A 16,809-nucleotide genomic window follows, 5' to 3' on the forward strand; every position below is an offset into this window, starting at 1 on the left:
CTTAGGCTCATTATGTTTCACAGGCTTCCTACTGAACTTCTGCCTGGCCACTACATTTTTCAAATTAAATTAATAATTCAAAAACACAAAGGTTACTGCAAACAATTTAGTTTCCTTTTCTACATGTGATTTCCTGCTGTGCCCTAAGCAATATAAAAATTAATTTAAATCGAAGAGTCTTCAGAAACTATTAAATATTGACTCTCAAATCCTTTGCCTTAGGATTTTATAATTGCTTGAAGAAAACTGATTAACCTAGAGGTTAATTTAAATTTTCAGTGGCATTAGGGAAAAAGCATAGTAAAATAGCTCTCTTTCCCTAAAATTATATATATGTCTGCTGCTACTAGTTTCTGTTAAAATTTGAAGATATTCAGGATTTTATTCCTTCACATTTTGGGCTTGTTTATGCAAATGATTTTAAAAATATGGGCAGTCCTGGTTTTCTGCACTCTAAGATTTCTAAAAGGAGTTTTATCAATGCCAATTCCAAATGGCAACAATTTAGTGTCTGAGTTTTAATTTTACACTTACCTTTATAAATGTAGTTTTTTTCACATATGTCAATCCATATTGTCACTGAGCCCTTTTTTCCTTATTCCCAAGTTTCCATGGGCAATAAGCACACACACACACACACACACACAGTAAAATCTCACACTCGGTTGGAATTTATGACAATTTTGTCATAAGTAGAGTGTGTCTTTATTCTATCTTTTGCAAGATACACATGTTTGATAAATACATTATCTCAACAGGTTTTAGAAGCATTTAGAAAGAAATCCATGAAATGATTGATGCACTAATAACATGATTCACAACTACTTTAAAGATATCTGGTAAGTTGACTCATTTTAAGATTGTGCCTGAGTCCTAAAATTGTACTCTTTGAAAATACTGTATGAATTGTTATTCTGTAATTAGTTCTTATTGTTTGTTAGTTTCTATAGGATGTACTTACTCTATATTATCTGTAACTATTGAAGGTGTGATTGCCTTTTTGAAAAGTCTATATGTTAAGGACAACCTGTATACACACACACACACACACACACACACATGACACTCACATAAGTCACACCACATATTGGTGGACACAGTTCCATCAACTAGGAATTGCATTATGATAAGTTGAATTTTATGCTGACTCAACTTGACAGTATTTTCCTAGGAAGTACTAGAAATATGTTACATTTCAAGACAAAAATATATGTGTTCCTTTCATGTTTTAAATCAGTTTTTATATGTCAACAAATGCCCCACAGGGCATTCTGATCAGAATCACTGTATCAAATTCTAATATGTAAGTTATATGTTAACGAGCATTTTTAAATTATACACATTCTTTTATGATGCCATTCTTCAAAAGAAAATGTGGTTTGGTAAGATTTAACTGTTCTACTTTTGTGACAGGGACTATTCTTTTCCTTGAAAATCTGTATTATGCTCTTTAGGTGCTACGTCTACAAACAACTGAGTTTTAAACGATCTCTGTAATAACATTTTCCAAGCTTTTTCTCAGGCTTCACTGCTACTTGAACATGAAGTTCTTTCTTAACTTAGCAAAATTTTTTTTCATACCTTCCACATAGGGGTTTGCTGAGATTAAAAAAAAAAAAGTGGGACTTTCAGATATCAAAATTAAAAAATTAACTCTAGGCAAGACAATTCTGGAAAGCAATGCTTGACTGGAATGTCTTGACTTCCAGACAGGAGGCATCAATAATGCACAATCGTTACATTTTTTGTTAAATAAATATGCTTCCTATCAGGTTATATATGAACGATAATTTCCTGGATGTCTTCCAAAATTGTCACTAAAGCTTACTTCAGATTTTACTGAAGGATTCACTCTCTGGACTTTACAAATACAGCACGGCTATTTTTAAGTGATTTCTCACGAAAGAGAAAATGGTCGTAAAACGAATGAAAACATTTTATTTGGTTACTATTCTCAGATTTAACTGCATTATTATTCTGGGAAACATCTTCATTTTCATTGCTTTTCTTTAAAAAGTGACCTGACATTGTCTTCACTGCACAATAAAACTATGTAACTTAAAGTTCAGATTCCTTCTTAATTTCTAAAATTTGATTTTATTGTATTTACATAGTCAAATGGATTGGCAACACCTACTGCTATCTGAATACAAGCACACATTTCTAACAAGAATGATTACACTCAATAAAATTATATCTATCTTCTATTTTTCCTCGTCACCTTATCTACCTTTAAAAATCCATAGCTATGGAAAGAAATATCTTGGTTAATGAATGCATATTAACTAGTTGTAAATAAAGATTATGAAAATTTAGCAATGTTTGTACAACAGAAAATGACCTGTGACATAATCTTCGATATGTAGTTAATTGTAAGTACATAATAATCAACCCTTCACAAAAATGCTACTATAGGGATAATCTCACTTTGTGGATCGTAGAATTCATTCTCATAATTTTTATGATTATTAATATAACCTTATTCTTTGCATGGATCATAACAAGGATGCATCTTTGATTCTTTTAGGGCCCCTAAATGACCACTTGTGTCACTACTGTGTTTTATAAATTTAAACTGTCATGAGCTATGTGAATAATTTTCAAGGTAAGTAACTGACAGAAGAAAACACCTCAGGGTTTGCTAAATTCAGCCCACTGCCTGCTTTTTTGTAAATGGAGGTTTAATGGAACACAGCCACACACATCCGCGTATGGACTGTCTATGGCTGCTTTCATGCTACAATAGTAGAGCTGAGTGGTGGAGCAGTGACGGCCTCATCACAAGCTCTAAAATGTTTGTTATCTGAAACATTATATAACAATTTGCTATCCCTTGAGCTGGACGGATAACCAAATGGAATCCATTTTGAAGGCAATGTTTTGAAAGCTCTAGAATCAAAAGCTATAACCCCAATTCACAACTGAGGGACAAATAGTTTAGTTATCCATGGAGTTATACACAATGTGAACTGGGTATCGCAGGAGTGATGTTCAAAACACCATGAAGCCACAGAGATCTATTAGAATTCCCCAGTTCTGCGTGTAAAAAATACATATATATTCTAGAGCTGAATCACTACATTTCAAAGCAAAAAATATTACTTGAAATAACAGTGTTTTCTCCTAAAATCACCCTTGAAACTAACATAATGAATGCTAAATAAAGAAATCATAGCACAAAAATGACTATTTAAAGTAGCTCTGAATTACTTATTCCCTAAGCAACCTAAATAGAAGCATGGGTATTTCAGTGGCTGTGAAATGTTGGTTTTTAATTTTCCTATTCATGCTTTCTTTTAAATGCCTACATGAAAACTGTTTGGTTAATGAAGAGAAACATCTGAACTCTGTTTATGATGTTTATTTGTTATAAATAACACACTCTGAATCCAAAATAACTTACCATCATTTCAAGTGCATATTGGTTACAACTTAGCAACAGCCTTCTTAGGATGTTGACATAGATACAGAAGGTGAACTGCTCAGTGGGATGGTTTTATTTTACCAATAAGAGTAAGACTTTTAAATGCCTTTATTGTAATTTTACTGCTTGATATTGACTCTCAGTTTGCATCACATTATGCAATATCAATTTCAGAAACATCCGGAGCCTCACACGCCTATTAGTATCTTAGAGCCACTAGTCACAAACAGAGGAAGTAATACAATCGCTTTTGTTAATGTTCTCATGCGACAGGCAGAGGCAGTCCATATTAGACCTGGTAGAACACATCTAGCTCTAGGTGAAATCTGAGGGAGATGCAGTAACAAGAAAGCAGCACCAACTGAGCATGCCTCTAATCAGGCAGAGACAGAAAGGGGGTGGACGTACTGTAGAAGCTGGCCATTACGTAGTTTTGGCAACGATCACCAGTAAACTCATTTGGGCACCTGAGAGAAGAAACAAAAAAACAATGGTAGAAAAAAACAGAGAAAAAGAGAAGAGGTGAATATATGCTAGAAAGAAGCTCCGCCAGTGTCATTTCACTGACCTTGGTGAGTCCACCCTCAGGAACTGAATCCTTGTCCTAATCATGACTTCCAGGCTCCGGCATGTACCCCAAATAGTTGAAAATTTGTACAAAATGCAGGCTTTTGGGTTTGTATGACAGAAAGATCCCAGCACTTTAAGAGACTGCTTTCTTTCAAAGGGAAACTTAGCAATGAAGATCTGACGTTTCATTCATCCGAGTTTTCTATTTTGATGGTTTTAGTCAAAGATGTCAGAAGGAAATGTTTTTGGTCGGTTTTGCCTGCCACTGATCACCAGCCTTACAGGCAATCCTGACTGCCATTCTGTCACGTGTGTGACTTTGGGACCTATGTGGAAAGACACCCAAGCAAGACCATAGTGACAGGGTTCATGCTCTTGAGTGGATAAACCGCAATTAGGACAAAAGGAATCAGTTACAACTGAGATATAAAAGCACCAAGTGGTAGTGACTGTTGCTGCATTTTGGGGGAGAAAACAAACTTCAGATTATTTTAACATACTTCCTTGGGTTTGGACTTTCATGGGCACATTCTCAGTACATCTTGCTCCAGTGAATCCAGGTTGGCACCTAGAGGGCAAAAATGTGATAAGCAATAGAATGCTAAAGACACTGAGCTTTCAGACTGGCAATTTTCCTCCTATGGAATACGGAGATTCCCAAAAAAGACCTGGTACTGAACAACATAAAGGAAAGACACAACACCCAGAAAATCACGTCTCACAAAAATGGAGGGGTATGGATTTTTGTTGTTTGCATCAATCTTCAAGAGATGAGTTAACTGAAATTAACTAGAGTGAGGTTGAAAGATGAACAGGAAGGACAAATGGGGACTGCTTTGTCTTCCCGTTGGCACTGAGCACTGACACCTTTAGGTTAAAGCACTGGCTGCGGTAAGTATTCACAGGGTTCTACCCATGTCTTTCCATTAAACTAACTCAAACTTTTAAATTTTATCTGCATCCAACTTCATACTTATTTCATAGCAATTTTCCAAATTCTAAGTTCATTAACAACAGAAGTCAAGCACTTTTACACTCTAGTGATCAGTGGGCAAGAAAACCTATGGTCTCTTTTTCTTAGAAGATGTTACACATTAAGTTTCCTTTTAAATACTGAATGACAGAAGTAGATTTTTATTAGCAGACATTTCGCTTAATCTAATTATCCCAAATGAAAGATATGCTTTTAAATATAGAAGTTATTCTCTATAGAAATATTTTACTAGATGCCATTTTTGCATCATTTAAAGTATTTTGAAATTATATAAAATTTATATTTTATTCACTTATGTACATTTACTTATAAAAATTCTAGAATCTTGATATAGTATTATTCGTTAGGTTCTGCAAGGGGGCTTTGGTTAGATATGAAAATTCTTTAAAGTTGCTTATTTTGTTGCTATTACTCTAGTATCTGAAGTATTTCAGATTGGATACACTTTACCCAATATCATGTTTTAATAAATAAAGATATGGAAGGGTTCTAGAAAGCAAAGATACAGGTAAAGAAAACTTACTTGAATGTTCCATATTCATACTCTTAATTTTAATAGATTGATTCAATTCTTAATAGTTCAACAAAACCATCATGCAAAGCGCCTGTCTAAATTTAATTTAGCTCTGAGAGCAGATACTGCTTTTTATACAACCCTTTCTTCTCTGAAGTAAGAATAAACGTTACCATTTTCATTAAGGAGATATGAATAAAGCTATTTGTTTACAAATGCAAGAGTGATTTCTTTTTCCTCCAGACCAAACTCCATACCAAAAAACAAATGTTATCAAGTGATTAGGTATATTCTCCTATTCTATGAAGAACAGCCTGTAAGATAAAATACTAGCAGTTTCAGACTTGTTTTTGCTCCATGACTACTTGGACAGTATAGTTATTATAATTAAAATGTTATAAGTTTAATATAATAAACTTAAACAAGGGTCTGGTACTGATGCCATTCTTTTGAACTCTTTGAAACACTTTTCTATAAATTAACTGATTATTTTTGTTTGAAACCCTTTTGCTACAGGAAATTCTGGAAAACTTACCTAAACAAATATATGCATAAGAACTAAAACGGTGAAAGAAACCTACTTCTCACAATGAAGTTGTGCTACATAGTTTAATAAGAATGTCTATACAAATACAAATATATTAGAAAAAAAGTGAAAAATCTCCATTTAACTTAATCGACAAAACAATTTCTAAAGAAAAGCTTTGTTTGTTTGTAAACCAATACTCTAACACCAAAGAGACATAACTGATCCTTGAACACATAATTATAGAGTTAAGGGCACATTCTATAATGACTATTTTATCTTACCTGAATCCATTCTTGATACAACTTTAAACTCTCATATTGAGAACACAATAATATAAAGAACATAGTGAAAACGCATGAATACTCTCTGTACTGCTCAGAGAAAGGGATATGACTCATTTAAACTAGGAAATGCTATTATTAAAGAATCAGGAAATGAACAAATAGCTGAAGAAACATGAGTTCCTGAGAGAAGAAATGCATTTATTAGGAAATTGTCACTTAGGTATTTTAGAGGCCATATGTGTAATTTAGAGGGCCTAGGACAACTACATAACTGGGATAAAAGTCTTACCCATCATTTTTCTATTTATTATGCACATCTGTTTTCTGGAAAACTGGCACTACACTTAGTATAAGATCTTATAGACTATCTGAGGTAGTAACACTGGGACAGCTTAAGGTATGAAAGTCCTGTTTTGGAATTATCAGCTGCATCTGAGCCAGAGCTATGCTTTGGCTCACATTTATCTTCAAGTGGGGGATGAATTTTCTTAGTCATTTCCTATGTTATAAAGCCCAGTGACTATGCCAAGTACTTTCCATAGACCAACAGCAATGTCATCTCCTAGGACCTTGTAAGGCAGAATCCCAGGTCCCAGGCCAGAACTACTGTGGAGGAATTTGCATTTTTTTACAAGATCCCTTGGCGATCCCCTGGAGACCTATATGTATGTTAATGTTTAAGATGTAAAGGACCCTGAACCAAGACGCTAGAGGCTAAGTCCCTCTATCCCAGCCCAGGGTATCTTGGTCTTTGCACATTTGACTTTACTGAGCCTCATTTTTCTCAGTGATAAGAATAAAGGATGTAATTAAGTGGTTATCAAAGATATCTGTCACCACTAAGACCTCTTACTACTAGGAACTGATGTTCACGTTAACATCCTTGTTAGAAAGTCCTGCTATCATTTTTTCCTGAATTTATTACCAGTCAGGGACAAGACAACTTAAGAACATCTAACAATCTATTTAGCTTAGCAGTACAATACTTGCCTGGCATGTGTAAGGTCCTCAGCTGGATCCCCAGCCAAACAAACAAACAAACAAACAAAAACAAATAAATAAATCTGATAACACAGATTTTAAAAAGATAACCAGAGAAGTAAAACAAACTGCAGATCCTCAACTGATTCAACTACTCAGCCACAAAAGTCATTATGTAACTTTCACTGACATCTAGAAGTTTTGCTAAAAAGCTGGAAGAAAGCAGAATTGTACATGGAAAGTTTATGCAAATGAGAATCCATCTGCTGTAGGGCTAGGACATGATTCTTTGGAATTAACCCCAAAAGAAGAGGGAGACTGATTCCTGACATATTTTTACTGTCAACACTGCATGGTAAGCATCCAATCTATCACTGTCCTTGAAGGAAAGAATAAGGTCAACTTAACTTGATTCTGAAGAACACGAACACAGTGCAGGTACTTTATTTCTTAGAAAATTCAAAGGATCTGAGTAAGAATCAAGCACCTGATATACTCTGAAAAACACAATACCATTTGCTTCACTCACTGAAAGATGAAATAATTTTTAAAAAAATTCCGCATTCACAACTTTTGTTTTATACATATGTAAACATGAGGTTTTTGGATTGAAATGAATTGATTTGCATTTGTGCAATTTTAACTGTAACAAAAACCTTAAAAGGCAAAAGAAAATTTTTTCAGCATTTGATTTTAACATGACAATCTTTGTTCTGTTTTTCTAAATATATATAAAACATGATAGTATTTTTCATATATATGGCACTGGAGATTGAACTGAACTACCTCCCCAGTCTTTTTTATTTGATTATTGTTATCCTTTCAGATAGGGTCTTGCTAAGTGACTAAACTGCCAAGCAGTAGGCTTGAATTTGTGATTCTCAGGCCTCAGCCCCCGAGAGTGCTGGGATTACAGGTGTGTGCCAGCCACAGCTGGCTTATACTTGCTCTTCGTGGAATAAAAATTCACAGTCTTGTGTGAACTCGCGCATGTCTATTTCAGCTAATCCTTTCGTCACTTTGACCTCGCTTCTCCCAGCCTATGAGTTCTGGGTGAAGATTTCTTCATTAGCTTTCACACTGCACCATGTCCTCCTGATCTCTTTCATTGAATTTACCTCTGTTGTGATTATTTGTTTGTGGAAACCGTGATCATATTTCAATCATTCTGTTGTCTCTATAGTCTAACACGGTGCCTGGATCATTATGGGTTCTCATAAAATGTTTGTTAAACAAACCTGAGATCAGACTGCAGGATTTAATAAAGAACTGTATGAAAAGAAAATTTCATAAGTAAATTGATTTGCCAATTACAGGTTGATCTTGAACATCTTTTATCTTTGAGGTTTAATGACAGACGCTTCTCTGGATTCTTAAATAGTATTTTTACAGAAACTACCAGTATCCTTCTCACAAATTTCCTTCGCCAAGAAAAGCCTTTTAACACTGTGTTACAATTGGGAAAAAGACTCTCTGATTCTTTAAGAGTAAATCTTTATCTCAAATTTAGAGTTACTGAAATACCAGTTTACCTAGGAATCAATAAAGCAGTATAAATATAAAAATTATAAATAAAAATTATGAAAGTAAAAATTAAAAAAATGTATACATATAAAAATCACCAGCAAAATAAAAACTGGCTTAAAAAAACATTTGCTTCAAAGTGACATTTATTATAATTATGATCTCTCAGTCTTACAGAGTGCTAGATGAAACTGTTCATTTTTAACCCCATATTAAGATGACCGAAATTTGCTCTAGCCAAGAGTCTATGACTGATTTACCTAGTGTTATATATCCATAGTGTACATGAGCCACCTAAGGCTTACATTAGTTTTAAGGTAGACTATTTTTCTTTCAGTCACTAAGGGACTCTTACTAGTAAAATTCTCTATAACTTCTAAAATCATGGCTATTTTAGGGTACTGACAATTTATATTCATTGGCTTAACTAAACTCACAAATACCATACTTTAACCCATTATAAATCTTTTAATAATGACAGCACACTCTCAATATTCAATCACAGATCCATGCACTTCAAGAACCAGTATAGTGTTTGATATATTTTTATACTCAAACTGAAGAAATTATTTCCTTATTTTTTTCTGGAGCTTCTAAACATATTCAAAGAAATTCATAAGACCTCCACTAAGTATTCTTGCTACATAGGGGTTGATCATGTATCACCATGGTCAGTTTCAAAACCATCTTTATACCTCCTTTCTTCCTTCCTTTTATTCTTGGCTTCGTTTTCATCTGCAGAGGGGGAAGGAAGCGGAGGAGAAGGAAGAGTTTACTGCTCATGCTCCTTGTCGTTTTAGTCATCACTCCACAACGAAAAATCTGGACAACTGTTAAAATCCCCTTCCAACAAGGAAGAGTCCCTATTTTCTTTCGGCTCTTTTTCACTCGTAGCTCTGGCTGTTCCTTTCATACTGTACAGCATCTGAAATTATCTACTGGGTATCTATGTTAACAAATATGAAGTGAAGGAAATGTCAAAAAATATACATTGAAGCATACTAGCTGGTTTGTGTTAGGTGTTAGGTCTCCTGCTGTCACTCTGTAAATTTGAGATTGCAGTGTACACAGCAGCCGGAGAGTGCTGGCCGGTCTTTCTACAGCGTCGCATTGCAAACTCACCCTCAGCCGGCTCGGCCTACAGCCAGAACTCGCCCACTCATGGGCCAAGGATCTGTGTTGTAGATTATTTTTTCCCAAATGTATTGTTACTATTAGTCTGCATTTTTCTAAGATGAATCTTATTCTGGTATCAACCTGTAAGTGGAATTTCTTGAAGCTTGCATTTCTAATTTGTGTTTTAGTGTTCTGTACAGTATCATCTGCAAAAGACATTTATGTCCTCAAGAGATGGCCCTCTTTAACATCATTAAAGAAAATATTAAATGCAAGAATGTTCCAATAATGCTTCCTTCAGATCTGACCTATACCTCCCCAAAACTGCTGAGCTGCTGTGTCTCCTCCCATTTCTTTTGTATTATGATCCTGGGACTACTTTTCAACCCATGAGATAACTGGATACGCATAGTGGCCCCAATGGACTCATGGGTAAATATCGGAGCAAACAATTCTAAGTTGTCCTGGCTCTCAAATGTTATACTTTAATATCTAGGAAATACAATCCCAATAACGAGGGCAGCAGAGGTTATGAAGTAACTCCTCTTTGTGTGAACCTTGGTGCCCTTCCCAAAGCTTTGTTTGCACAGCTTGTTCTGAAATGCTCATCTGCAGATTGAAATCCTTGCCAGTGTTTACTCAACAAGATGTATCCTTAAGTTCAGGGGCAAGAGGGGTAAAGCAATTTCATCGGATATTGGATCAATCCACATCCTGTTCATCTCCACATCACTACGACACAACGACATGTTGGCTGGTAATCTGCGGTTTGGTGTTTGGTCTGGAGAATGTCCTTCCTTGTCTTATATAGCTTAGAGATTCAGAGGGCTTTGTCATCCATCTACCCTACCGGCCTGATTTTATGATGCAGCATCTAAATAGTTCCTTTGTAAAAAGCATGCACTATAAATATTTGAAAATGTCGCGTTTCATTTAAAATAGATGGTGTGCACCTCAAGGTGAGGACTGCGTACTCTTTCTCTCCTACAGAACCTGTTTACAGTAGTTCAGGTTCCCAGAGCCACTCCCTTAATATCCTTCACAGCACTCAGCACTTGATAATTTATAACTGAATCAGGTACTTGAAACACTACTGCTATTTCCAATAGCCTACGATGGCTTTGTTCAGCCCTTCCTTCACCCTTAGCAGGAATACAGAGACAGAGGAGAGCTCAGGAAATGCATGTGGCTGCCTAGCTGAGCCGAGGAAAGGAAAGGAGGCTACCTCTTCAGAACACTTGTCAGTGTGTCTGATTTCAGACAAAAGAGCACCAAAAGTGATTCCTACAAAACAAGACTCTAATCTACTTTGGGGAATCAAAGTCAAAATGAGTTTAGAAATATCTAATAAGCACAAAGATGGATTCTATATACATGAGAAACAAAAAAGAGAAGGTAAAGCTGGGTGAACAGCTTGGTGTGGAGACCCATGAGAGTCCCAGCACTTTGTCTCCCAAAGGTCATGCCTATTAAAGGCTACAGCACGCAAGAACAGAGAAATGCTATGGAAAATTACGGCGTCCATTCTGAAGAAACAGCTCTTCCAGGGATGGCACTGGAGTGGAGTTTGAGGTGTTTTTTTATGGAATGGAATAAAATCTAGCCTAGTACACATTCCTTTCATCTATTCCAAATTTCTCTTTCTACATCCACAGTGATGAGGCTGTAGGACACATGCGTGAGTTTAAATTAACACTTACTTGTTTAATTATGTTAAGCTAGCTACTCATCATGATTATAGATATTTTCATCATCATTATCTCTATGCCAGTATTTTATAAAACTTTCTCTCTTTGTCTTACCTCATCCCTCCACACGCACCCCCCCACCCAATGCTCTAGCCTGTATGGGTAAACATCTGCTGTGTTCATGATGCTACTCTCCTGTTTCAGAAACAACTATGGCCCCCTGTTAGCCATCACACTCTCCAGACCTCTGCCTGGCCTTCAGAGTTCAGGAACTGCCTCCAGCATCAAACTTAGTCTTTTGTTTGTTAGGTCAATGTTACTTCCTAGAAGAGGCCTGCTGGTCTAGGTAGGCAATTCACTGTGTTTCATTACTGCAATTACATATTACTGCAATCTCCGTGCCTGCCTGGTGTACTGCAATGACTCCATAAATGGTGGATACATTTATAAAATCTTCTCTTAATGTTTTTTCATCATTTCTTTCCCTTCTTTAAATTTCTATTGCCTATTGCCTTAGCAATCAGCATTGTACCATTTGGAATATAGTTACTGTCACTGATTTACTACTATAGCCATTTCATTTTCTTAAATGTACTAAATTCCTAGGGACCAGAGATGAAATCTATTTTCTCTATGTTTTCAAAAATGCCTGCATATAGCTGTTCTATAAACAATTGTTAATACTTTACTGAGTTTAATTTATTATATCCTATTTTTTGGGACTATCTCCTAATATGTTTTTATAACTATGTCACATATAACAAAACATGGGGCTACAGTTTTATAAAGATTAATTATCCATCATAAAAGTCTACATTTGAAGGCACTGCTCATCTTCCCAATTATAGTCTGCTTGCTTTTTTGCCTTTTTTCTTTTTTATATAGAATGCAGTTAATGATCAGCAGTAGTACACGATCTGCCAACTGAAAAGTTTAAAAGCTAGCTGGTGGCTTCATCTTATCAAATAAAAACTGCTACTGTTAAATAAAATGAAAAATTAGGGATTAAACATAAAAATATCATCTGTTTAGACAGGTGTATGTATTTTTCCAGTGCCTACAGTAAGAATGTAATAATCCCACTTTTATTATAAGGAAAAGAAAGACCTTGCTTCCTCAGAGTTAAAAGTACTTTAGCAGAAATGAACTCATTTAATTTCACTGACTCCTTGGGAAAAAATTTGGAGAACATATTAACTGTATGTTATAAATAAAGAAAATGTCCAGAGAGTTGAAGTGAAGGGACTAAAGATGGGTCACTATAATTACTGGTTAAACTCTAATCCCCTCCTGATGAAACCATATCTGCCCAATGGACAATATTTCACAGCCTGATCTGAAAATAATTTTTAAATTTAAAAATGGTATTAACATCTTCCAAAATAGTTCTGAAACTGATCAGAAGAACAGATATGAGAACAAAAGCAAGGAGGAAAATCTGGACAATTTCATATTTAAATTATCTTATTTCAGTGAACCATATGACTACATACAACACCAGAGGGTAAAAAGTGGAATCCATCTTTCCCCAACTTTCCATAATCTGGAACAGTAACTATTTTTTTGCTCAGCATCAATTTAAATTACTGTAGAGCCAGGTGAAGTAGAAAAGATGAGAAACACTGCTTGAAATCCCCACTGTCCCCAAGTGCAAGTCCAAGTAACCAGCGAGTCTCTGAGAAGTGTTTGACTGTTGTGGTTAATCCATTTGGAACACCTTCTTGTAAACAGTGGAACAAAAGAGATAAACTGAAAAATCGTATCCTCCCGATTAGACAGCAGTGGATTAGACGACCAGAGAGACTACTTGGAAACTCCAGGCTTGTGGCGCGTCTGAGTCACGTCTTCAGTGAGGGACAGGGCTGATTTTGAATGGTGTGGCTCATGCTTCAGCAATGTTTTGCTCTAGACAGATGGGCCATGTGGAAACTATGAACAGGCTTCAGAGACAAGACCATGATGAGCCAATACAGCATTTTATGTTTTCCGTCTCTATTCAAGGGGGCTAGTGAACAATATAACATCATAGGACATGGTCTGTCACATGATTTTGTTTAACTTCTGACTAATCATTACTTTTGATGGTATAGATGTATTTAATATGGAAATTTTTCCTTTTTTCATTTTTAGGAAAACACACTTTCATTTAATGAAAAAAGCCTGAACTATTTTTAATATTAAATATACTGTAATTTTTTCACAGTATTAACTTGCTTTAATGCACCAATGAAATCATGGTCCAAAAAGGGGGAAGAAACTATCAAAATCACAGACACTAAAGACAGAGAGAGAGAGACAGAGAGAGAGAGAGAGAGAGGAGGAAAAGAACAAAAAAAGAGGGAGGAGGAAGGGAAGGAAGGAAGGAGAGAAAGGAAAAGAGGGAGAAGGGAGCAAAGAAGAAAGAACAACTAGAAAGCAACCACGATCCACCAGATGATTCATTTTAGGGATGCGGAGTATTCAGGGTTTGCTGTTTTAATACTTTTAAAAAGTAACAAATACAAAAAATGTTTGAAAAACAAGTTTCTTTTATCTGGATTGGGTTTAAAATTTAATGAGAAACTTTGTGGGTGAAGAAAAATTACAGTTGTTGGCACAACACCAAGATGGAACAAATGAACAGTACTTAGACGCCTTAGCTATAGGACATGGGGGGCCTACAGAGTAACTGAAATTAATATATGGAAAATGACTGTATGGGTTTTTTACAGGTATTCAGAAACTATCTTATCTACTCACTCAGCCTATAAATCTTTGCACAGGCTATGATGAAAATGATCATATTTCATTATTATAATTAAAATATACCAGTCTTAGATGTTTCTCTAAGGAAATAAAAATATGAGACATAGATAATATGGGTACAATTGTTTGAAAGGAGGAAGAATTTAAGGACCTATAATTTAAGTGTTTTTCAAGGAGATTTATTGAAACACAATTACATTGTGTGCCTAAGATTAGGAAAGAGTAACAAGATTTCCTCGTGTAATGAATGAAACTGTTTTACAGATTATAACTGTTGGATTGTCATATTTTTCATTTTGATCACAGAAAATCCTAGTGGAAGCTATAAAACATGTCCATCCCAATTCCATATGATCAATTCGGGACTGAACTATTCGTGCTGCATTCATAACATGTCTGCAGTACCGAAGACTAAAGTGGACAGACTTTATCTGATGCAGACATACAGATTTGAATAATTTTAATGATCACAAAATGAACCTCTAAAATTATATTTTTCTTAAGTAAACATAAGTAGCCACGTGAGAAATTCAGATCCAAAAGGAATAGTTTTTTCTATATATTGTTTCATTTTCATCCTGCCTTAAGATTTTTAAGACTTTGACTTACAACTATTCCCTATCTCCAAGAACGAGGAAGTAATTGAAATTAGAATTCTTTACTTCTGGTTCCCTGCCTTTCAGTTACCCTCACAGGTTCTGTTAGCGTTTGTAAATTGTCATCATTGATAAAACCCCTGAATAATCCCCGTCACATGCCCTCTCCTGGCACTGCTTCTCCTCTTTTAAACGAAGGGATTCGAAGGGCAATAAAGGAGAAGTTTGGGAGAGATTTGTTCACAACCACCACAGTCCATGAGACACAGCACAGAGAAGCCCATTCGGACAGCTCAGGGGGCAGCAAAAAACATTTCCTACACAACAGCATGTTTGGTCCCTGTCAGATTCTGAAACATACGTATTTTAAGATGTATTTCATTACTCATAAATATAATTAAGGGTTTCTTAAAACTGGTGAAATATTTAGACACTGTTGATATAGCATAAAGGGAAGAGCCTTTTTCATTTTGTCAATTGCTGTTTTATTAGGTTAACTCCCGCCCTACAAACTTGATTTTCTTTTTCTTTCTTTCCTTTTTTTTTTTTTTTTTAGTATCAGGAATCAAACTCAGGTCCTTGCACTTGCCAGGCAAATGTGGTGCCACGGAGCTAAATCCCCAGCCCAAACCTGCATTTCTATGTTAACCTTTAAATCACATGCTAACATGTGAGGACAAGAAAAAAACATTTAATTTTATGTCTTTAGGACAGGCTCTGTTACTTTTAGGACAATGTACCTATTTCGTGTTTCCAATTATGGACTTCCTGTAAAGTGTTCTACATTACATTTTTTCAAGGAACTGCTTCTAAAATACTGTGGACCCTCAAGTGACAACCGGCCTGACATCTGCACAACCTGGGTTAATTAAGTTAATGGAAGATTCATTTCCTTCTTGTTACCTATAGCTTGTACCTACGTAAACATCCAGATCTCAGCTGCATTGACTTACAACCACCTTGAGTTACAACCAGGCCTTGGGAACCTATGGAGTTCGTAAGTCAAGGATTCACTGTGCCTTTCTTTGGGGAAATAGCCATTGGTAGACAGCAACATAATTATTTCCATCATTTCACTAAGATATAAAATACTTTTCATTAATATCAAATGAGTCTGTGTACCGCATACAGAATATTAAGATTAAAATGCATGCTACAATGAATATGAGAATTTTAATGAGACCTATTAATTTTTATCATAAAGCTTAAATAGTTAATGTGCTAATAATAGTACTGTTGTGTGCTACCTAAAGAAAGAGTACATCTGATATTTCCTAAAGGTGGATCAACTCCTCCAGCTCATTGGAAAGAAAAGAGCCCAATCGAGATCTATCTAAAGATAACAACAGTGTATAAAATAATATTGCCCACTACAGTGAAAGGTGCTACACACACGAAATGCATCTTGGAACACAAGCAAATTGCTTTTCTTCCCCACTAGTAATTTCATCCTGCAGTTTATGTTGAAAAGTACTTAAGGAAAAATAAGATAATCCCAAGAGCAATAGATGTTTCAATAAGGAATCTTCTGCCATTCTGCTTAAATTTTCTAATTCATTTTGAAGGTGAACACTGGGGTTAGGTAGAAACATTACTTTTGAGCTCAATGCATCGGAATGGAGAAGATAGATATGAAAATTATAGCCCTCCAAGATATTTGCATATCTCTTCTGAGTAACAATAAGAAAACCATGAGGCAAATAGCATTATAAATATGAAGGCAAAAAAATCCAAACACAAAAGATTAAAAACCCCACATACATTGAAAAGAGCAAAAACAATTCTGGATACAACAAAGGAGATGACAAATGGCATGAACTTTTCAAAACACTCTACAAACAAAA

At 35.4% G+C, this 16,809-nt stretch overlaps 1 protein-coding gene and 1 long non-coding RNA gene across 18 annotated transcripts in view; one reads left to right on the forward strand and one right to left on the reverse strand.

Moving 5' to 3' along the window:
- Positions 1 to 16,809, reverse strand: part of Nrg1 (neuregulin 1) — a 1,021,078-nt gene that overhangs the window by 15,303 nt on the left and 988,966 nt on the right. For 11 of the 17 annotated variants that reach the window (XM_010604268.2, XM_010604259.2, XM_010604251.2 and 8 more), the window contains one exon: positions 3,833 to 3,891. In XM_010604268.2, the coding sequence (XP_010602570.1) occupies positions 3,833 to 3,891 (59 nt within the window). Of the gene's footprint in view, positions 1 to 3,832; positions 3,892 to 4,494; positions 4,563 to 6,312; positions 6,361 to 16,809 lie in introns of those variants that run through there. The other 6 variants (XM_010604242.2, XM_010604223.2, XM_010604285.2 and 3 more) reach the window with 2 other exon arrangements.
- On the forward strand, positions 669 to 15,828 carry LOC104848345. Its single transcript, XR_004517851.1, has 3 exons — positions 669 to 839; positions 2,528 to 2,605; positions 15,766 to 15,828. It is a non-coding gene; the product is annotated as an uncharacterized LOC104848345 (long non-coding RNA).

This window comes from Fukomys damarensis, unplaced genomic scaffold (genome assembly GCF_012274545.1).
Source record: "Fukomys damarensis isolate Sample0158 unplaced genomic scaffold, DMR_v1.0_HiC HiC_scaffold_18, whole genome shotgun sequence".
NCBI lineage: Eukaryota > Metazoa > Chordata > Mammalia > Rodentia > Bathyergidae > Fukomys > Fukomys damarensis.